Source organism: Salvelinus alpinus, chromosome 11 (assembly GCF_045679555.1).
Source record: "Salvelinus alpinus chromosome 11, SLU_Salpinus.1, whole genome shotgun sequence".
Classification (NCBI taxonomy): Eukaryota; Metazoa; Chordata; class Actinopteri; order Salmoniformes; family Salmonidae; genus Salvelinus; species Salvelinus alpinus.
The window spans coordinates 18,521,565-18,544,797 of record NC_092096.1 but is presented as its reverse complement, the minus strand read 5'-3'; the positions used below and the strand labels follow the sequence as shown (position 1 = coordinate 18,544,797).

General features: G+C 43.1%; 3 protein-coding genes across 12 annotated transcripts in view; 2 read left to right on the top strand and 1 right to left on the bottom strand.

Moving 5' to 3' along the window:
* pphln1 (periphilin 1) overlaps positions 1–11,789 on the bottom strand; it is a 33,601-nt gene extending 21,812 nt beyond the window's left edge. Inside the window, exons 1-6 of one of the 10 annotated variants that reach the window (XM_071331959.1) lie at positions 11,700–11,789; positions 11,048–11,118; positions 10,453–10,517; positions 8,042–8,260; positions 5,357–5,433; positions 1,860–1,997 (exon numbers count right to left, since the gene is read on the bottom strand). In XM_071331959.1, the coding sequence (XP_071188060.1) occupies positions 1,860–1,997; positions 5,357–5,433; positions 8,042–8,260; positions 10,453–10,517; position 11,048 (500 nt within the window). In that variant the 5' untranslated portion in view covers positions 11,049–11,118; positions 11,700–11,789. The other 9 variants (XM_071331965.1, XM_071331962.1, XM_071331966.1 and 6 more) reach the window with 9 other exon arrangements.
* A 311-nt stretch (positions 11,790–12,100) lies between these two features.
* Positions 12,101–14,467, top strand: zcrb1 (zinc finger CCHC-type and RNA binding motif 1). Its single transcript, XM_071331970.1, has 7 exons — positions 12,101–12,208; positions 12,522–12,550; positions 12,801–12,912; positions 13,004–13,111; positions 13,229–13,338; positions 13,566–13,638; positions 13,773–14,467. The coding sequence occupies exons 1-7, from the start codon at positions 12,125–12,127 to the stop codon at positions 13,920–13,922; spliced, it is 666 nt and encodes a 221-aa protein (XP_071188071.1). The 5' UTR covers positions 12,101–12,124; the 3' UTR covers positions 13,923–14,467.
* Positions 14,468–15,424: 957 nt separating this feature from the next.
* LOC139533684 (YY1-associated factor 2-like) overlaps positions 15,425–23,233 on the top strand; it is a 26,449-nt gene continuing 18,640 nt past the window's right edge. The window contains exons 1-2 of the mRNA XM_071331971.1: positions 15,425–15,596; positions 16,005–16,130. Of these exons, the coding sequence (XP_071188072.1) occupies positions 15,571–15,596; positions 16,005–16,130 (152 nt within the window). The 5' untranslated portion in view covers positions 15,425–15,570. The remainder of the gene's footprint in view (positions 15,597–16,004; positions 16,131–23,233) is intronic.

Sequence of the window (23,233 nt, the reverse complement as noted above, 5' to 3'; positions counted from 1 at the left end):
CAGACACACTGACACACTCCCAGGGCCCTACACACTGACACACTCCCAGGGCCCTACACACTGACACACTCCCAGGGCCCTACACACAGACACACTCCCAGGGCCCTACACACAGACACACTCCCAGGGCCCTACACACAGACACACTCCCAGGGCCCTATACACAGACACACTGACACACTCCCAGGGCCCTATACACAGACACACCGACACACTCCTAGGGCCCTACACACTGACACACTCACAGGTCCCTATACACAGACACACCAACACACTCACAGGTCCCTATACACAGACACACTCCCAGGGCCCTACACACTGACACACTCCCAGGGCCCTACACACTGACACACTCCCAGGGCCCTACACACTGACACACTCCCAGGGCCCTACACACTGACACACTCCCAGGGCCCTACACACTGACACACTCCCAGGGCCCTATACACAGACACACTGACACACTCCCAGGGCCCTACACACTGACACACTCCCAGGGCCCTACACACTGACACACTCCCAGGGCCCTACACACTGACACACCAACACACTCACAGGTCCCTACACACTGACACACTCCCAGGGCCCTACACACTGACACACTCACAGGTCCCTATACACAGACACACCGACACACTCCCAGGGCCCTAAACACAGACACACCGACACACTCCCAGGGCCCTAAACACAGACACACTCCCAGGGCCCTACACACTGACACACTCCCAGGGCCCTACACACTGACACACTCCCAGGGCCCTACACACTGACACACTCCCAGGGCTCTACACACTGACACACTCCCAGGGCCCTACACACTGACACACTCCCAGGGCCCTACACACTGACACACTCCCAGGGCCCTACACACTGACACACTCCCAGGGCCCTACACACTGACACACTCCCAGGGCCCTACACACTGACACACTCCCAGGGCCCTACACACTGACACACTCCCAGGGCTCTACACACTGACACACTCCCAGGGCCCTACACACTGACACACTCCCAGGGCCCTACACACTGACACACTCCCAGGGCCCTACACACTGACACACTCCCAGGGCCCTACACACTGACACACTCCCAGGGCCCTACACACTGACACACTCCCAGGGCCCTACACACTGACACACCAACACACTCCCAGGGCCCTACACACTGACACACCAACACACTCACATCTTCTCACACACATATAATATGCACATTCATTTATACTGACTAAACACAACCACTCAGATACAATCATCATATATGCTGCTGCTACTCTGTATATCATATATCCTGTACATAGTCACCTTACCCCTATACATATCTACCTCCATCACTCCAGTAACCCTGCACATTGTAAATATGGTACTGGAACTGACCTGTATATAGTAACCTTACCCCTATACATATCTACCTCCATCACTCCAGTAACCCTGCACATTGTAAATATGGTACTGGAACTGACCCCGTATATAGTAACTTACTTACTCATTTCTTGTGTGTTTTTGTTCTACCTCGTGTTTTTAGTAATACATTGTTATTGATTACTGCGTTGTTGGGGTTAGAGGAGCAAGAAAGGCATTCACTGTACTGGTGTATGTGACATTAAAACTAACACTATATATCCAACTGAATAAGTTAGTAATGGATAGTAGTAGTACAGATACATACCCTCTGTCTAGTTAGTAATGGATAGTAGTACATACCCTCTGTCCAGTTAGTAATGGATAGTAGTAGTAGTACCAGACAGATACATACCCTCTGTCTAGTTAGTAATGGATAGTAGTAGTAGTACCAGACATATACATACCCTCTGTCTAGTTAGTAATGGATAGTAGTAGTAGTACCAGACATATACATACCCTCTGTCCAGGTTGAGGATGGCCTGCATCAGGGTGTCATCACCCCCCTCTGGGACCACAGCAGACAGGGAGCGGGGTGCAGGGTACATCCCCTGAGCCCTGACGCTGGGGGGAGGTGCTGCTGCACGGCCACTGCTTCTGGGTGGAAAGACAATCACACATCAAGGACCACATCTCATCAGCAGACTGTACACATCAGCTTTAATACTGGAGGTACTTGGCAATTAAAGGACTAAGGTAAACTAAGAGGTTAAAAAACAGTACATCAGTGGAAGCGGTAGACTATATCTTAACCAAAGGTCACCACCACTTTGCATACTGGTATATAAAAGGTAGGAGGGGAATGTCTTGGAGTCTTGGTCACTAGCCTACATCTGCTGTTCGTCAAAGCTTTCCATCTGCACTGTGTCAGAGCGATTAGGCCTGACTTTAGAGGGACTGCTCAGCAAGACTGCTCAACAAGACTGCTTCAACAAGACTGCTTCAACAAGACTGCTTCAACTGTCATTGGACGGCGGTCACTGAGCACTAAGTATCCAGTAGTCCCACTCCACTCAGAGAAACCATTAACCTTCTCTGTTGATCTCCTGCTACATCTGGGTTAAGAAGGGGCCGTCCCTCGACACAAGACCCTCCTGTCAAGATGTTGAAGGGTTTATTTAGATAACTCCTCCCCTGGTCACGGTGGATCAGCACGGGAGCCTGTAGTGCTGCCGGGACAGACACGGACAGGAGGGGTGACCCCGTGGTCGTAGGGGTGAAGGTCGGAGACCAGTGAGACAGGCTCCTAGACAGGGGAGCGCCGGGCCGAGGTAGATGGTATACAGATGAGGTACCGTAGAGACGACATACCACCACAGCAACAGAACACCACCCTGGTCACAATATGAGCACCAAACCTGAAGAATTTTTACATTTCCTCTCATGTCTGACATTGTAAAATGAGGGAAAAGTACTGCTACAGATTAGGACTGAAAATCCACAAGATAATCACATCATGAATCAATTCTTCTTCCAAAATGTATTTGGACAGAAACGTAACCAACTACATATTTATCTAAATATCTTTAGGCTAAATGGTATTTCTAAGTGGTTTTAATGACTCTGTTAAAACTCTACCGTTGCTCTCTGTGCAAAGGCTAAGCCCTGGTAGTTTTATCTTCCTAAACACACATCTGTGTTAGCAGCAGTAAAACCAGGAACATTAGTTTACCCTCCAGCCCTCTCTCTCCTGTTGGGACTGTTGATCCTCTCTGGTTTGTTGCCCTCGCTGATTATGTGCCTCCTATACGACAGGCAGTAGAATGACCCAGCCAGGCAGGCAGGCAGGCCAAGGGGCAGGAGGGGGTATAAACAAATGAAAGGCACCTGGTCTCAGCGACCCCAGCCTGAACCTCATCTCCCCCTGTCCTCCAACCAACCAACCAGCAGCTTGGAGTGACCGACCTCACAAAACTTTAATGACCCAGGGGACCCATCCCAAACGGCCCCCTGTTCCCTACATAGTGCACTGTGGGCTCTGGTTAAAAGGGGTGCACTATACAGTGGAATGGGTACCATTTGGAACACAGACAGGGTGTTGTTTGAAGGGTACCTGACCTCGTCTGACCCCATCTGTGCTCAAAGCAAATGGCCACGTGTCTTTACTGCCGATATTACCCCTAAATATCAGCCTGCTACTTTCACCTCCCTCTTCTGAACTGTAACTGTGACCCCCTGGCTGTTTAACAGTGGGCTCTAACTGACCAAACTGACCAACGGGGTGAAATGAACAGCCTAGGTGTTGAATTAGAGACGGTTGTTCAAGTAGAACATATTTTGATAAATTGCTGCTGTGTTGTTTAAGTGAGGCGGTTGCTCTCACTCTCAAACCTGTGGTTACTGTAGTCTATATATATATATATATATTGCAGTCTTTAAATCCTGTAGAATGCCTGAACGGACTTCAACATTACTACCTAAATACACATTATCAGTGATCACTAAAAGGAGAACTCAATCTAATGACTTTAGACCTGGTGATTATAGTTCAGGTCAAGAGTACAACTGTATGAGGAATACAGTTTGAACATCAGTCAACTTCAGGTTGAATCAGACTAAGTAATCTCTCAGTCTCTTTATGCATCCTTACCTTTACACTGTCACGACAGGTAAATATGCCAAGACAAATAACAACGGCCAGACCTAACCTAACTAACCGGATTGCAGGGGGCCTCGGGGCGTGTGTGACTATCATAACCTCTCAACATTAACCTGATTTATCGCAGTAATTACTTTCTCTATTATTTCACCTGAGGAACTGAAGAAGGTGTGAGAAGAAAGAACCTACAGCCCTGAACACCTGGCCTTTAAAATAACAGATGAGTTCTGCTCCTGCATGTACCTCTCCTGACCCCGGGACAGTCACAGACCCCTGCTCTGTCACACTCTGGCCATCACCTTACAACGTCGTAGTGTAGCGACTGCCTTACACAGTTGTGACAAGCCCTATGTCCTGTTATGACTCCTGTCATAGTGATGGTGCTGTCCAGAGGGTCACTCAGTAGACGCCATTGTTATCCCTGTACCTTCCTTCACCTCTATCATGTCAGGTTACACCAGACAGACTGAGACAGATAAATAGGGTTTTAAACACTAGTTTGCCACCCCGTGCTGCAACAAGAAATGGTACGCTCATCGCTGTGCAGACCTGGGTTCAAATACCATTTGAAATCTTTTCAGTTTTGCTCTAGTCTGCCTGGAGTGTCAGATGGGTGGGGTTTTCTGTTTTGCTCTAGTCTGCCTGGAGTGTCAGATGGGTGGGGTTTTCTGTTTTGCTCTAGTCTGCCTGGAGTGTCAGATGGGTGGGGTTTTCTGTTTTGCTCTAGTCTGCCTGGAGTGTCAGATGGGTGGGGTTTTCTGTTTTGGGACTCTTTTATGGAGCCATTCAGCCAGGCAAAGTTCAATCAAGCCCAGATAAAATATTTGAAATGAATTCAAATAACATTTGAACCCAGGTGTGGCGTGGTGTGAAAGCAGAGCGGCAGCAGTAGACCCTGAGGTGTTTGTGTGTTTCTCTCCCAGTCCCAGGAGAGCGCTTTGTGAGCAGAGAGGTGGACGGGGGCCGATGTGGCCCAGACCTGATGCGCATGTCATCATTCTCTGGTACTATGTAAACATTTCACACAGAATGAGACACACAGATATGCAAATCAATACAAATCAATACAGACATGACATGGGCTTCAGTCTACAGGGCTGATTGGGGAGGCTGTGTCAAAAAGACGGGTTGTCATGGTAAACAAGTGGTGCAACAATGCCATCTTCTGGTCACTTAGATAATGACAGTGCATCATTTTTTCCCGGGGGATGGGTGGGGTTCAAGAGAGCTACTTGTAGTGAAACAGAACGGTGATCAGTTTGGTTATACAAGGTTAGACTACTTGAAGATTAAACTCCAATTCTCCTGATGAAAGTTTCAAAACAAATATCCAGGAGTGTGTGAGAGTTGTGCCTACCTGAACTCCATCTGGCGTGTTGTGTGGGGGTCCTCTCTAGGAGGTGGTCTAGAAGGGTAGGGGTACGGCTCCTCCGGCTAGAACACAGACGCAGGGAATTACTTTTATTGTTTCAAATTAACCTGCTTCTACATGGGGGGCTGGCAGTACTGAACAACATATCTACAGGTGTCCCATCCTGAGAAACACACTGTGATGCTGTTGATTAGACAGTACTGGACAACATATCTACAGGTGTCCCATCCTGAGAAACACACTGTGATGCTGTTGATTAGACAGTACTGAACAACATATCTACAGGTGTCCCATCCTGAGAAACACACTGTGATGCTGTTGATTAGACAGTACTGAACAACATATCTACAGGTGTCCCATCCTGAGAAACACACTGTGATGCTGCTGTTGATTAGACAGTACTGGACAACATACAGTTGAAGTCGGAAGTTTAGCCAAATACATTTAAGCTCAGTTTTTCACAATTCCTGACATTTAATCCTAGTAAAAATTCCCTGTTTTAGGTCAGTTAGGATCACCACTTTATTTTAAGAATGGGAAATGTCAGAATAATAGTAGAATTTTTATTTTATTTCAGATTTTATTTATTTCATCACATTCCCAGTGGATCAGAAGTTTACATACACTCAATTAGTATTTGGTAGCATTGCCTTTAAATTGTTTAACTTGGGTCAAACGTTTCTGGTAGCCTTCCACAAGCTCCCCAAAATAAGTTGGGAGAATTTCGGCCAATTCCTCCTGACAGAGCTGGTGTAACTGAGTCAGGTCTGTAGGCCTCCTTGTTTGCACACGCTTTTTCAGTTCTGCCCACAAATTTTCTATAGGATTGAGGTCAGGGCTTTGTGATGGCCACTCCAATACCTTGACTTTGTTGTCCTTAAGCCATTTTGCCACAACTTTGGAAGTATGCTTGGGGTCATTGTCAATTTGGAAGACCCATTTGCGACCAAGCTTTAACTTCCTGACTGATGTCTTGAGATGTTGCTTCAATATATCCACATAATTTTCCTGCCTCATGATGCCATCTATTTTGTGAAGTGCACCAGTCCCTCCTGCAGCAAAGCACCCCTTTGCTTCACGGTTGGGATGGTGTTCTTCGGCTTCTCCCTTTTTCCTCCAAACATAACGATGGTCATTATGGTCAAACAGTTCTAATTTTTCTTTCATCAGACCAAAGGACATTTCTCCAAAAAGTATGAGCTTTGTCCCCATGTGCAGTTGCAAACCGTAGTCTGGCTCTTTTAATGGCGGTTTTGGAGCAGTGGCTCCTTCCTTGCTAAGCGGCCTTTCAGGTTATGTCGATATAGGACTTGTTTTACCGCGGATATAGATACTTTTGTACCTGTTTCCTCCAGCATCTTCACAAGATCCTTTGCTGTTGTTCTGGGATTGATTTGGACTTTTCGCACCAAAGTACGTTCATCTCTAGGAGACAAAACGTGTCTCCTTCCTGAGCGGTATGACGGCTGCGTGGTCCCATGGTGTTTATACTTGCATACTATTGTTTGTGCAGATGAACGTGGTGCCTTCAGGCGTTTGGAAATTGCTCCCAAGGATGAACAAGACTTGTGGAGGTCTACAATTTTTTTTCTGAGGTCTTGGCTGATTTCTTTTCATTTTCCCATGATGTCAAGCAAAGAGGCACTGAGTTTGAAGGTAGGTCTTGAAATACATCCACAGGTACACCTAAAAATTGACTCAAATTATGTCAATTAACCTATCAGAAGCTTCTAAAGCCATGACATCATTATCTAGAATTTTCCAAGCTGTTTAAAAGGCACAGTCAACTTAGTGTATGTAAACTTCTGACCCACTGGAATTGTGATACAGTGAATTATCGGTCTGTAAACAATTGTTGGAAAAATTACTTGTGTCATGCACAAAGTAGATTTCCTAACCGACTTGCCAAAACTAGAGTTCGTTAACAAGACATTTGTGGGGTGGTTGAAAAACATGTTTTAATGACCCCAACCTAAGTGTATGTAAACTTCCGACTTCAACTGTATCTACAGGTGTCCCATCCTGAGAAACACACAATGATACTGCTGTTGATTAGACAGTATTTTTTTTAAATATTATTTTCCAATCCTCTGTATTTTGTAAGGATTCCCATTAGCGGTTGCAAAAGCAGCAGCTACTTTTCCTGGGGTCCATGCACAAATGAAAGTGATTGACAGCATCTTCTACACAACATGTAATTCTTTATCTGAACACCAAGTGGCGTCAGAGGTTGAAATAAACTCCTCATACAGTTGGCGGTGTATATAATGGATTTCTAGCTGTACTATAATCATATACCCTATAACTTTAGCATTGACTGTACTCTGACCTAAATTCAGTACTTCAATCAAATGCATTTATACAGCAGTTTTTACATCAGCAGATGTCACAAAGTGCTTATACAGAAACCCAGCCTAAAACCCCAAAGAGCAAGCAATGCAGATGTAGAAGCACTTCCATTGTGGTGTTCACATTCTACTCTGTCAGAGAAACATTTCTTGCAGCTTCTCAAATCATACTAATGCAATCGATATGGGGCACATTCTTTTGTGCTTGTAAACCCAGCATGTACAGTAGATTGATGGGCAGATATTATGTTTCCTTGGCATGAGGCTTAAATGGTGCGTATACAATAATGGTTTATTCATTGTCTGACAACAAGCCACTTACTCTCCGGGAAGGTGGGATACCTCTGCGCTCGTTAGGAAAATGAAGGCTGTCGCCATGGTAGCCTCTTTGATCCTCGCCATGGTAACCTCGAGGGCCTCCATTTGGATAAAAGCGAGGCCCGTCGTACTCAAACCCTCGATTGTACTCCTCGTCTGGCCTTCCGAAACCAGCCGGCCTCCTCTCTACAGGCCCTGCTCCAGCTGATCTGGGATATGGGGCCTACAATTAATTACATTTCGATGTGAAAGAAGAGAAAGAGAAACAAGATTAGGATTATGTCCTCTACAAAGCTATTTATTATTTTTATTTCTAGATGAAACCGTTTATTTTAGAAAAATCCCGTAATTGTAATTCTCAGTGAATCATATAATTCATTTAATTTTCAGGATGGAAACAAGGCAGTTGTTCTGTGGAGCTCAGGAACGCTCAACTCTTTTCTCTTATATCAAGTAAAGGCCGATTAATTAGGGCCGATTTCAAGTTTTCATAACAATTGGTCATCTGCCTTTTTGGACACCGATAATGGCTGATTACATTGCAATCCATGAGGAAACTGGGTGGCAGGCTGACCACCTGTTACACGAGTGCAGCGTCAAAAGGACCTTGTGGCTGCAATGAGCCAAGGTAAGTTGCTAGCTAGCATTAAACTTATCTTATAAAAAAACAATCAATCTTTACATAATCACTAGTTAACTACACATGGTTGATGATATTACTAGGTTAATTAGCATGTCCTGCGTTGCATATAAATAACGCGGTGCCTGTTAATTTATCATCGAATCACAGCCTACTTCAACTTTGCCAAACGGGTGATGATTTAACAAAAGCGCATTCGCGAAAAAAAGCACATTCGTTGAACAAATGTACCTAACCATAAACATCAATGCCTTTCTTAAACTCAATACACAGAAGTATATATTTTTAAACCTGCATATTTAGTTAAAATAAATGTATGTTAGCAGGCAATATTAACTATGGAAATTGTGTCACTTCTCTTGCTTTCAGTGCAAGCAGAGACAGGGTATATGCAACAGTTTGGGCCGCCTGGTTCGTTGCGAACTGTGTTTCTTCCCAACAAAGACTAATTCATTTGCCAGAATTTTACATAATTATGACACAACATTGAAGGTTGTGCAATGTAACAGCAATATTTAGGGTTAGACTTAGGGTTGCCACCAGTTCGACAAAATACGTAAACGGTTCGGTATCGTTTTGTTTTCGAAATGATCGTTTCTGGATTTGACCATATTAATGACCAAATTTGTGTGTTTATTATAATTAAGTCTATGATTTGATATTTGATAGAGCAGTCTGACTGAGCGGTGGTAGGCAGCAGCAGGCTCGTAAGCATTCATTCAAACAGCACTTTCCTGCGTTTGCGAGCAGCTGTTAACAATGCTCGAAGCACAGCGCTGTTTATGACTTCAAGCCTATCAACTCCCGAGATTAGGCTGGCAATACTAAAGTACCTATAAGAACATCCAATAGTCAAAGGTATATGAAATAAAAATGGTATAGAGAGAAAGTCATCATTCCTATAATAACTACAACCTAAAACTTCTTAACTGGGAATATTGAACCACCAGCTTTCATATGTTCTCATGTTCTGAGCACATATTGCACTTTTACTTTCTTCTCCAACACTTTGTTTTTGCATTATTTAAACCAAATTGAACATGTTTCATTATTTATTTGAGACTAAATAGACTAAATAGATGTTATGCATTATATTAATTATATTAGGGTTCATTGTTCATTCAGTATTGTTGTAATTGTCATTATTATAAATATTTATAAAAATCGGCACCGGCTTTTTTTGGTCCTCCAATAATCGGTATCGGCGTTGAAAAATCACAATGGTTGACCTATAATACCAAGGTGGAGTTGAGTACTGATAACTAGTCGCATGATTTGCTAGCAACGACATTGAGTCACCATCAGTTGATACTTGCACAAATTTTCATTCTGGAAACGCTTACCTGTACAACTGCTGAAGTTCATACTTTTAATAAAAACGTTTATTGAATAAAACCACTAACTTTTTCCTCATTTGTGTTGATCAACTTTTGTCCCAATTGAATCTCAACTGACGTAGTACGTCAAGGCCACTAGAACCCAAATGAGGAAAAAGTCACTGGTTGTATTTTTATTAAAAGTATGAATTTCAGCACCCCACACAGAAGGAACGGTAAGTTTTTTCAGAAATATTCACAAGTATGGACTGACGGCGAGACAATGTTGTTGCTAGCAAATCATGCGACCAGTTACCAATACTCACCTCCACCTCGATATAAGAGAACGGAGTTGAGCGTTCCTCAGCTAGGTTCTGTTAAGTATTATAATAGAAAGTAAATTAGTACAATTATAAATATATAAACCGAACAACATTTTCCACAGACAGAAACACTCACCGGTCTGTCTGATAGGAAGCGTTCGTCATAGACATCCCTTATGTTTCGGTCTCTCCTGTAAGCCACTGCAAAGTAGACAGCAGGGGAGGTTTAGGGTGGGTATAATTTGTGGAACGTTCCAACAGGGATCTGTTCCAAAAACTTTGTAAAGTACAAGGATGCCAACAAACAACGTATACAAAGTAGCATGATCAATTCACCTAGCTAACTAGCTGCCGATAAAGCATCAACTCACCACATAGCTTATTCTTAATGTTTGTCCATAGGCTACCAGACTGAGGACATACATTTTTCAGAATAAACGTGGTGACTGAAAAACTTAATGAAATAGCCCACCCCCTACCCGGTATCTTATTCTGCCACTATACAACTTTGTATGCGTTGTTTGTTGGAAACCTTGTTATTTACGAAGTTTTTGACACAGATTCCTGTTGGAACGTTCCACAAATTATACCCACCCGAGGTTTACACAGTTAATGACAATCAAAGTTGTGGTAGGTGTTCATGAATATTCCTACATGTGGACCTGGTGGAATTGTTTAGTACGCATAACTGGAAACCTTTTTGGGGGGCAAGCAAGATATTATCCACTTACTTGTTTTGTCTGGACAAGTCTATGTAGTAGTGTTGGGACTGGATAATGCCAATAGAGACAGTCAATACTAACTGGGGAAAAGAGAAGATGTTACGTATTAGTTTGCCAATACTGCATGTGTGCACATTAGCTTTTAACAATGTAGGTTAGGAAATCCCAAGCATAGGAATATGTCAAATCAGTATGTGTAATAGTATGGAAACTACTGTAGCTAAGTTAATAGCTAACTCTGATCCAGAAGTACTGGCAGGATGTTAGCCCGCGTTCCTCTGAGGCTCAGCGTTAGAAAGCCGCACTAACTCCTAGCTAGTAGCTAACTACTGCTACTCTTCTTTCAAACAAACCTTCAACCACTGAGATTAGTGATATGAAAACACCTCTTTCTACTGGCTTGCTAATTAGCTACCGTATTTAGCACATAACGTTGTTCTAATATATATATATTTCGCAGGTTGTGTAGATTTAACTGCTAGCTACGTATGCTTACGTTAGCTAGCTACATGCTCAAGCTAGTCCACAGTCCATGCTGAGTTAATTCGCTCAAAACGAAAACAGTATTTAGAACAAATACATATTTACTAACACAAACATGTAGATACGCACATTGGAGAAAATAAAGTCGTCTTCACAAAAGATATGAAAACAAGCTCACCATTGCCTACTTTTCACCTTCTTCCGGTTGGCGCATGTACACACTGAATTTTGATTGGATTGACAAAAAGTCTGTCTCTTGAAACGTCATATTCCTGTGACGATGAACAGTTCTCGTTTGTTTTTGGCAGCTAGATAGCAAATACATGTTACTGAGATTGAATAACTAATAGAAAGCAACATATTTACCTATTTTTTTGCCCACACTACTCAATAACTATAAATCACCAATGTTGTCTCTCTAGGTAAGGGATTTATTCGATTACTTGAATGTGTATTTCCAGGTAATACACATCTGATTCGAGCTAGCATCACGGCTAGCTTGCATATCGCTCAATGAAATAGATAACTAACTAGCTTCAATCTGAATAATCATCACCATGAATCTGTTTTCAGTGTCTGTCTCACTCAGATGGTGAAGTCAAGATGAGTGGTGGTTTGGCTCCCAGTAGAAGCACAGTCTATGTGTCCAACCTGCCCTTCTCTCTAACCAACAGTGATCTACACAAGGTAAAAAATAAACCTTTATTTAACTAGTCAGTTAAGAACAAATTCTTATTTTCAATGACAGCCTAGGAACAGTGGGTTAACTTGTTCAGGGGCAGAACTACAGATTTTTACCTTGTCAGCTCGGGGATTCGAGCTTGCAACCTTTCGGTTACTGGTCCAATACTCTAACCACTGCTGTAATGTCTTCATATGTAGAGTAATGGGATAGAACTACTTAACCACTCCCTACCACTATTTCACAAGTTCATGATCCTGCTGTTTATGCCGTTTGGAAAAATGACTTCAAATAATGTCTTGGATCTTTTCATTTCAGCTTTTCACCAAATATGGAAAAGTTGTGAAGTAAGTTACTGGTATCAAAATAATGAGCTATACAAAGCTCAAATACAAACCAAAAAATGGTCACATGCTTCGTAAACTAACAGTGAACTTCCTAGTTACGGGTCTGTTTCCAATAATGCAGAGTTAAAGATCAAGATTTTTTTTTAAATAGTGACACGATGAATAAATACACAGTGAATAACAAAAAATCTATAGCACTATGTTGGTATTGTGGTGATCAGAGAAGCTAATGATGGTCTCATGCTTTCAGGGTGACAATAGTCAAAGATAAAGAAACACGCAAAAGTAAAGGTGTGGCTTTTGTGCTCTTCCTGGACAAAGAGTCTGCACAGAGCTGCTTTAGATCGCTCAACAATAAACAGGTGGGCATTTTTCCTCTCCCTGTTTTCATAAAAAGTCACATATCTGATGTGTTGTTTTTGCGTTAAAGTCCCCCTCTTTTTCGCCCCGCAGTTGTTTGGGAGAACAGTGAAAGCGAGCATTGCAATCGACAACGGGCGAGCAACTGAATTTATCAGGAGGCGAAACTACACAGACAAGTCCAAATGTTATGAATGTGGGGTAAGTTGATACTCTCTGCCTAGATAAGCCATCTCCATTTCCCTCTTCATCCATCCGGAATGTGTAGCCGGATGTTAGCGCTATTTATACAATATTTCTGTCCTTTTCACTTCATAGGATACAGGGCACTTAAGCTATGCATGCCCAAAAAACTTGCTTGGTGAACGAGAACCCCCGAAGAAGAAAGAAAAGAAGAAGAAGAAAAAGGTTGAAGAGCCTGATGAAGTGTAAGTATCTTATCAGGACATTGATGCCACTCTCCCGTGTTTGCAAACGGCTATGATCACAGTCAACAGCAGCGTGTCCTTGATATTAACAGTGACTGTTCTATTTCAGATGGACTTTAGTTCAGAGATTCTGTTTGATTGTGATGTCATATTTCTCATTGTTTGTGAAGTCCTCTGTGTGTGTTTTGTTTCTATGACTTTTCTACTTTTTCCTCTGTCGTTTACAGAGAAGAGGAGGAAAGTGAGGAAGAGGGAGAGGACCCTGCTCTTGACAGCTTAAGTCAAGCCATAGCTTTCCAGGTAAGTGCACAAATGTACTTCAAGTTGGGGAAAGTTAGTAGGCTATTGTATTACTTGAAACCCTCTATTTACTTGGTATTTGTCCTTATCTGACCCTTCTTTTAAAATCACACGTGGGTTCATGTGTTCCACAGCAAGCACGACTTGAGGAGGAGCAGCATAGGCGAAAGCAGACGGCCTTCGTGGCTGAGGAGGCCGGTCAGGCTTCCACATCAGACGACTCCAAGAAACCCAGGATCAAAAAGAGTGTCTACTTCAGTGACGAGGAAGAACTGAGCGACTGAGGGGATTTCACAGATATAATTCAGACTCTTGAGTAGCAAATATTTGAAAATGAATGGGGGACATTCTGTTTGTCAAGATCTGCAAGGTCAGCATCGACCTGAGGAAAGATGAAGCATGTGTTTGATGAAAAGGGTTACAGTGTACCATTGTTTAGTTGAAGTCCTCAACTGTTTCTGTATCAGTGTTTGTTCTGATCCTTAGTGTCCTTTATAATGAGGATTCAGCCACTGTTCTCCGTAGGCATTGGGACCATGTGAATGGAGATTAACTGTGTTTCTGCTCTTTTCAACAGCTGTGTAAATATACCATAGTTGTTTTACTATCTTTTTTTTTTAACCCTTCCTATGTATGTCAATATTAGGGGAAATACAACTATTCTGTTTCAAGATAGCCTTCCCCATCTTTAGGTGAATGCGCAATTTATTTGAAAGCGGTATTGAAACATCAGTGAAAGTGTAGAACACCACAGATAGCATGTGGTTTTTCACAATAATGAACCACACTTTTGCTGATAAATTGGAATAAAGAACATTCAAGTCATGAACATTCCTTCCTGTATTTCAATATGGATCACAACTCCCCGTCCACCAGCTGCTAACCAGAGACAAGGTGCAGTAAGGTGTGTGTACTGTAGTGTTGCCTTAATGTGTGCACCAGTCTTCTCACCATATTCCATGTTCAATAGCAAGGCAATATTCCTTCCTGTATTTCAATATTAATCTTCCATTCTGTGGAGGCTACTCTTCCCCTCCAACAGCTGTTGACAGCACAGTAAGGTGGATGTTGTCCTGATGAGCGCAGTGTGCACCTCTCACATACGATGTGTTCCCTATCAGAGAGCAAGAGCTCCATGTGATGGACTGTCCTGACAGGAAGCCAGGTGGTACAGGCTGCAGCTCAGCCCTGGCACATTCTGATTTATACCTGCAAGGCCACGTCTGTCTGTTAGGCAGGTCATCTTCAAGAGCTACCTTTTAAAGCAATGAGATGGGATGGGAGGAGAGCCACTGAAGTTACCTTATACAGATTTATGGTTTAGAAATGTTTGACAACTAAATACAAGGTGAAATGCATAATTCACTTCAGTTCTGTCATGCATTTTTCTAACCCCTGTTATTAACTATGTATATAATCTGTAGCCTCTCCATCACAGTAGGAAACATGAATAGGGCTTAACATTCAACTATGCAATAATGTTAATGTAATTTTCACTATGTCTGTCTATTGCGCTAAATGTCAGATCATCATAAATCAAAAGGATGGAATCTCATTTTCTCCACCCCCGCAATGATTGGGAATTCACCCGTCGAAGACATTGAACAATCTCAAGAAGTTTATGATAAAATGTCAAATGACACCTCATTAGACCTTAATAATACATAATTACTGTTACATTAGCGTATGTGTTACAAAGACGAGTGTTATTACAATTGTATCAATTCGAATCAGGAATGTCTGTTCCTGTCTGCGCTATATCCTCAGGAAATGGCTTCAAATTTGATTGGACAAACCACGTCATGTGACCATCCTCCAACTGGAGTTTCCACGACAGCTGGGAGCCGTGCGATACCTTCTCGCGTATTGCTTTCATAAAGAATACGTAGGGACTGTCCTTATTTCAACATCCGCAAACAAACTTTTGGCGGCATGGGAGACAAGAAGAGTCCAACCAGGTAATGACTGACTCATTCTTTGCGCTGGTGACATTGATGCTTGGAAGTGGACACCATGACACATAATTGAAACACTCCTCTCTCTGTGTGTGTGTGTGTGTGTGTGTGTGTGTGAGAGTGTGTGTGTGTGTGTGAGAGAGAGAGAGTGTGTGTGTGTGTGTGTGTGTGTGTGTGTGTGTGTGTGTGTGTGGTAGCCGCGGTGTAGCAACCATGGCGGACTGTCTGTTTTATTGCAGTGTCAAATCATAGCGCGAGCTCGTAAAACAGAACAATTTCGTAACACTGAATGGATCATCTTCCCAGATGTTTGACAACGCGAGCATATAGCCTACACATGATGCACACGCAGCACCCTGAACTGGGGATGTGAAACTGATGTGCTTTATGTCCTTTTTGTTTTGTTCGAAGGCCGAAGCGTCAACCAAAGCCTACGGCGGAAGAGGGAAATTGGGACTGTAGCGTTTGCACATACAAGAACACCGCGGAGGCTTTCAAGTGCATGATGTGCGATGTAAGGAAAGGGACGTCAACACGGTAAGTGGATACGATTAATTTTGCTCGATGATAAATGCTATTATGTTCGTGCAAATGGATAGTCTACACGCGTATTTGTAAGTATTGTTTTATCAGGTTGTGTCCATTAATTTTAGTTTATGAAATGGTGCATGTAAACATGAGAAATCTGGATGTCTTTTATGCTGCAGTAGCCTGCTGATCAGCTGTACAGTGTGCGGGTTTCTAGTAACCTCATTTGTATTGTGTTCCATGGAACAGCATGGATGCTGATTATGAAATGGAGTGCATCTAAGAACACAGGGAGTATCCTTAAAAAACATGGTAATCACTATAATCTATTGTAGTTAGGAAAAACAACCTCTATTTGTACGCATGGTCAAGCACAATGCAAAAACATGTTTTAAATGAATTTGGCCTAGTTGATACTAACTCTATGTGGGCCAATTCTGACGACAATCGGCAATAATAAGTGTATGTCTTTATCTACAATAGAGAGAGGTGACGTGACATGACCAGCTATTATGCAATCATTATAGAGTAGTTACCAGGTCTCTCTTGAAAGAGATGTTATCTCAATGAGACTACCTGAATAAATAAAGATGAAATAAATACAATTCAAGTCACAGTAGGCTACGGAGTCCTTCCCCTGAAACTAGGCTAACCTTGCCTTGAAACCAATCTATGAAAAATGCTGTGTAATCACATGTCATCGTTGTTTGAAGAAGGATGTGGAGCCAGGTCCGATGTGTTAATTGAAAAAAGGTTACAGGTAGTTCTAGTTTCACTCTGATTCATAGCTTCCTTTGAAAACTGAGAGTGTAATGTGGGGGGTGTCCCAAATGACACCCTATTCCCTATGTAGTGCACTAGTTTAGACCAGGGTCCTGTTTTAAATGTAGTGCACTACATGGAATAGGGTGCCGTTTGGGACACCCCCACATTACACTCTCATGGGTTTCAGACACAAAACCTGAGATGTTCCGTCCTTGTTATTCCAATCCCCATAACTGTGAGCATAAGAGACGTAGATGGTCATGAACTGGAGCAGGTTGATATGATCACATCCTGTCTGGGGTCAAAATGACCTTAACACCTCATCTGAGTGGAGAGAGAGAGAACATTAGTCTTCTAGAGCAGCACACACACAAACTGCAGACACACACACACACACACACACACACACACACACACACACACACACACACACACACACACACACACACACACACACACACACACACACACACACTGCAGACACTCACACACTGGGGTGGCAGGTAGCTTAGTGGTTAGAGTGTTGGACTAGTAACCGAAAGGTTGCAAGATCGAATCCCCGAGCTGACAAGGTAAAAGTCTGTTGATCTGCCCCTGAACAAGGCAGTTAACCCACTAGGCCATCATTGAAAATAAGAATTTGTTCTTAACTGACTTGCCTACTTAAATAAAGTTTAAACATTTAAAAAAAGACACGCGCACCCACACACTGCAGACACACACACACGCTTTGACAAGGCTGGCGGTGTTGATGAACTCAGTGGAAAAGGGAAGGGGGAGTGGAGGGCAGGATGCAGGTTGGTATTTAATCATCACGGCTCTCGTCATCCATCTTATGTCATGGTGGTAGAGGATCTTCAGGTCCAGGGGACATCATCCATCTTATATCATGGTGGTAGAGGATCTAGTGGTCCAGGGGACATCATCCATCTTATATCATGGTGGTAGAGGATCTAGTGGTCCAGGGAACATCATCCATCTTATATCATGGTGGTAGAGGATCTAGTGGTCCAGGGGACATCATCCATCTTATATCATGGTGGTAGAGGATCTAGTGGTCCAGGGGACATCATCCATCTTATATCATGGTGGTAGAAGATCTAGTGGTCCAGGGGACATAATCCATCTTATGTCATGGTGGTAGAGGATCTAGTGGTCCAGGGGACATCATCCATCTTATATCATGGTGGTAGAGGATCTAGTGGTCCAGGGGACATCATCCATCTTATATCATGGTGGTAGAGGATCTAGTGGTCCAGGGGACATAATCCATCTTATGTCATGGTGGTAGAGGATCTAGTGGTCCAGGGGACATCATCCATCTTATGTCATGGTGGTAGAGGATCTTCAGGTCCAGGGGACATCATCCATCTTATGTCATGGTGGTAGAGGATCTTCAGGTCCAGGGGACATCATCCATCTTATGTCATGGTGGTAGAGGATCTTCAGGTCCAGGGAACATCATCCATCTTATATCATGGTGGTAGAGGATCTAGTGGTCCAGGGGACATCATCCATCTTATATCATGGTGGTAGAGGATCTAGTGGTCCAGGGGACATCATCCATCTTATGTCATGGTGGTAGAAGATCTAGTGGTCCAGGGGACATCATCCATCTTATATCATGGTGGTAGAAGATCTAGTGGTCCAGGGGACATCATCCGTCTTATATCATGGTGGTAGAGGATCTAGTGGTCCAGGGGACATCATCCATCTTATATCATGGTGGTAGAAGATCTTCAGGTCCAGGGGACATCATTCATCTTATGTCATGGTGGTAGAAGATCTTCAGGTCCAGGGGACATCATCCATCTCATGTCATGGTGGTAGAGGATCTAGTGGTCCAGGGGACATCATCCATCTTATATCATGGTGGTAGAGGATCTTCAGGTCCAGGGGACATCATCCATCTTATATCATGGTGGTAGAGGATCTAGTGGTCCAGGGGACATCATCCATCTTATATCATGGTGGTAGAGGATCTAGTGGTCCAGGGGACATAATCCATCTTATGTCATGGTGGTAGAAGATCTTCAGGTCCAGGGGACATCATCCATCTTATATCATGGTGGTAGAAGATCTTCAGGTCCAGGGGACATCATCCATCTTATATCATGGTGGTAGAAGATCTTCAGGTCCAGGGGACATCATCCATCTTATGTCATGGTGGTAGAAGATCTTCAGGTCCAGGGGACATCATCCATCTTATGTCATGGTGGTAGAAGATCTTCAGGTCCAGGGGACATCATCCATCTTATGTCATGGTGGTAGAAGATCTTCAGGTCCAGGGGACATCATCCATCTTATGTCATGGTGGTAGAAGATCTAGTGGTCCAGGGGACATAATCCATCTTATATCATGGTGGTAGAGGATCTAGTGGTCCAGGGGACATAATCCATCTTATATCATGGTGGTAGAGGATCTAGTGGTCCAGGGGACATCATCCATCTTATATCATGGTGGTAGAAGATTTTCAGGTCCAGGGGACATCATCCATCTTATATCATGGTGGTAGAAGATCTTCAGGTCCAGGGGACATCATCCATCTTATATCATGGTGGTAGAAGATTTTCAGGTCCAGGGGACATCATCCATCTTATATCATGGTGGTAGAAGATCTTCAGGTCCAGGGGACATCATCCATCTTATGTCATGGTGGGTAAGGATCTTCAGGTCCAGGGGACATCATCCATCTTATGTCATGGTGGTAGAGGATCTAGTGGTCCAGGGGACATCATCCATCTCATGTCATGGTGGTAGAGGATCTTCAGGTCCAGGGGACATCATCCATCTTATGTAGGGATGCACCGATATTACATGTTTGGCCGATACCAATATCCAATATTTTCCTTGCCCCCAAAAATTAGACTGATAACCAATATTTAAAATTTAAGTGGATTTTTAAGCATTCTAGTACAGTTAAATAGTTAACACACACATGGACACAGCAGTCTAAGGCACTGCATCTCAGTGCAAGAGTCGTCACTACAGTCCCTGTTTCGAATCCAGGCAGTATCACAACCAGCCGTGATTGGGAGTCCCATAGGACCCAGCGTCGTCCGGGTTTGGCCATCATTGTAAATAAGAATTTGTTCTTAACTGACTTGCCTAGTTAAATAAAGGTTACACACACACACACACACCACACTGACCAAAAAGTTATTTTGTTGGCATTTACGTATGTCCCCATTACCAGTAAAACATAATCAAAACTATTTTTTTCACTTACTTGCTGTGCTGTTTCGTTGTTCATTTGTTCAGTCTCAACCAGGATTTCATCATACATGTCAAGCAGTGAAGTTTTAGCTCTTTCTGTCTGTGGCCTCCCTTCCTCGGTGCGCACTGTCACTGTGTCCGTTTCCATCTTGTCCAGCTGTATATGTAACATTTCCCTTAAACCCTGTTTTTCTGTTCTGCATCGAAGTAGCGGTCCTTGTACCTAGCATCGAGCATGGTGGCAGTAAAGAGGCTCAGAGAGAATGCCACAGAATCGCTTGTTCACAGCCTCAAGTACTTTTGTAAGTTTAACCCCACGGTCTGTGTCGGCAGTTTTGTTGAGCAGGCGCTTCAATGCCATGACAGAGGGTATCACGTCTGCTGCAGACGCAGTTGATGAGCTTATTTCTCCAGTCAGTTGTTCCAATGGCGCTAGGAGAGTGTTCATGTTTCCATGTTTCAAACATGTTCTCAAATGCCATTGAAATGGCAGCAGCGGTATGAAAACCAGCACATTCTTGAGCATGCAATACAGCCTTCCTAGGTACGAAATCCTCGTCGATCCACTGTGCTGTCACACGCAACATGCTCATGTTGGTTGACATCGCTGGTGCAGATGTCAGTCGTGAAGCTAATAACAGTGACGCCCATAGCAAGTAGCTCATAGATGTGCATTTCAACAATACTGTGTAACTCCGGTAGGGCAACATCTGAAAAATAGCGCCTACTTGGTAGTGTGTACCAGGGCTCAAGATGCTCGACCAGTCGGCGAAAGCCAACATCATCCACGACAGAGAACGGTTGATTGTCAAGGGCAATGAATCCCATTATCTTGGCTTTAATGTATTTAGCCTTTTGCGACGTCTCTCTGAAATTGTCTTTCTCTTTCAAATGACTGCTCTACTTGTTTAGTTATTGGAGGTGTGCGGGGAGTTTTTTTCAGCTTTTGTTTTAAGTAGTTGCTGAACGTCTGGGGGTGATGCACTTTCAAATTAGCATTTAGGTTTGTGGTTTTGAAAGATTTCACTTTCTCCCCTCAGGAAATAATAGCAGAACAAATGTTGCATATGGCCTTTTTGTTATCTTCCTTTGAAACTTCCAAATAGATCCACACAGCAGACATTGTGGGCTAGGTTAGGAATGCTGTGTTGCACGTGTAGCGCTGTATTCTTCGTGGCGTCATTACGTCATCTACCTACGTTATATAGGTGTGCATGTCAGCTTTGACATCAATTTTGCACATCAGCGTTAAACTAGACATCGGGCCAATGCCGATGTTGGCATTTTTAGCTAATATCGGCTGATTCTGATATGCTCACCGATATATTGTGCATCACTAATCTTATGTCATGGTGGGTAAGGTTGTCCAGGGGACATCTGCCAAAGCCTAGCTGACTGTGAATGTACAGTACCAGTCAAATGTTTGGACACACATACTCATCTTAATTTTTACTATTCTCTACATTGTAGAATAATAGTGAAGACATCAAAACTATGAAATAACACAAATGGAATTATGTAGTAACCAAGAAAGTGTTAAACAATCAAAATATATTTTAGATTCTTCAAAGTAGCCACCCTTTGTCTTGATGACCGCTTTGCACACTCTTGGCATTCTCTAAACCAGCTTCATGAGGTAGTCACCTGGAATGCATTTCAATTAACAGGTGTGCCTTGTTAAAATTACATTTTTTGTCATTTCTTTCCTTCTTAATGCGTTTGAACCAATCAGTTGTGTTGTGACAAGGTAGGGGTGGTATACAGAAGAGCCCTATTTGGTAAAAGACCAAGTCCATATTATGGCTAGAACAGCTCAAATAAGCAAAGAGAAACGACATTCCATCATTACTTTAAGACATGAAGGTCAGTCAATCCGGAACAATTCAAGGACGTTTAAAGTTTATTCAGGTGCAGTCGCAAAAACCATCAAACACTAGGATGAAACTGGCTCTAATTAGGACCGCCACAGGAAAGGAAGACCCAGAGTTACCTCTGCTGCAGAGGATAAATTCATTAGAGTTACCAGCCCAAATAAATGCTTCACAGTGTTCAAGTAACAGACACATCTCAACATCAACTGTTCAGAGGAGACTGCGTGAATCAGGTCTTCATGGTCAAATTGCTGCAAAGAAACCACTACTAAAGGACACCAATAATAATAAGAGCGTTGCTTGGGCCAAGAAACACGAGCGATGGACATTAGACTGGTGGAAATCTGTCATTTTGGTCTGATGAGTCGAAATTTTACGATTTTTGGTTCCAACCGCTGTGTCTCTGAGACGCAGAATAGGTGAACAGATGATCTCCACATGTGTGGTTCCCACCGTGAAGCATGGAGGAGGAGGTATGATGGTGTGGAGGTGCTTTGCTGGTGACACTGTCTGTGATTTAGAATTCAAGGCACACTTAACCAGCATGGCTACTAGAGCATTCTGCAGCGATACGCCATCCCATCTGGTTTGCGCTTAGTGGGACTATCATTTGTTTTTCAACAGGACAATAACCCAATAACCCTATTTGACCAAGAAGGAGAGTGATGCAGTGCTGCATCAGATGACCTGGCCTCTACCCAATTGAGATGGTTTGGGATGAGTACGACTGCAGAGTGAAGGAAAAGCAGCCAACAAGTGCTCGGCATATGTGGGAACTCCTTCAAGACTGTTGGAAAAGCATTCCTCACGAAGCTGGTTGAGAGAATGCCAAGAGTGTGCAAAGATGTCATCAAGGCAAAGGGTGGCTACTTTGAAGAATATAAAATATATTTTTTATTTGTTTAACAGTTTTTGGGTTACTACATGATTCCATTTGTGTTATTTCATAGTTTTGATGTCTTCACTATTATTCTACAATGTAGAAAATAGTAAAAATAAAGAAAAACCCTTCAATGAGTAAGTGTGTCCACATCCCAAATGGTACCCTATTCCCTATATAGTCCACTACTTTTGACCAGAGCCTGGCACCATGACGTCAGTGTTATTGAGTCACAGTCAGGAAATGGCTGCCACCCTGGTGTTGTCCCTGAGTGACATCTTGGTTTCATGGACAACAAGAGAAACAAAGCCATGCAAGAATAGCTAGCTCTCTCTCTCTCTCTCTCTCTCTCTCTCTGTCGCTCTCTTTCTCTCTCTCT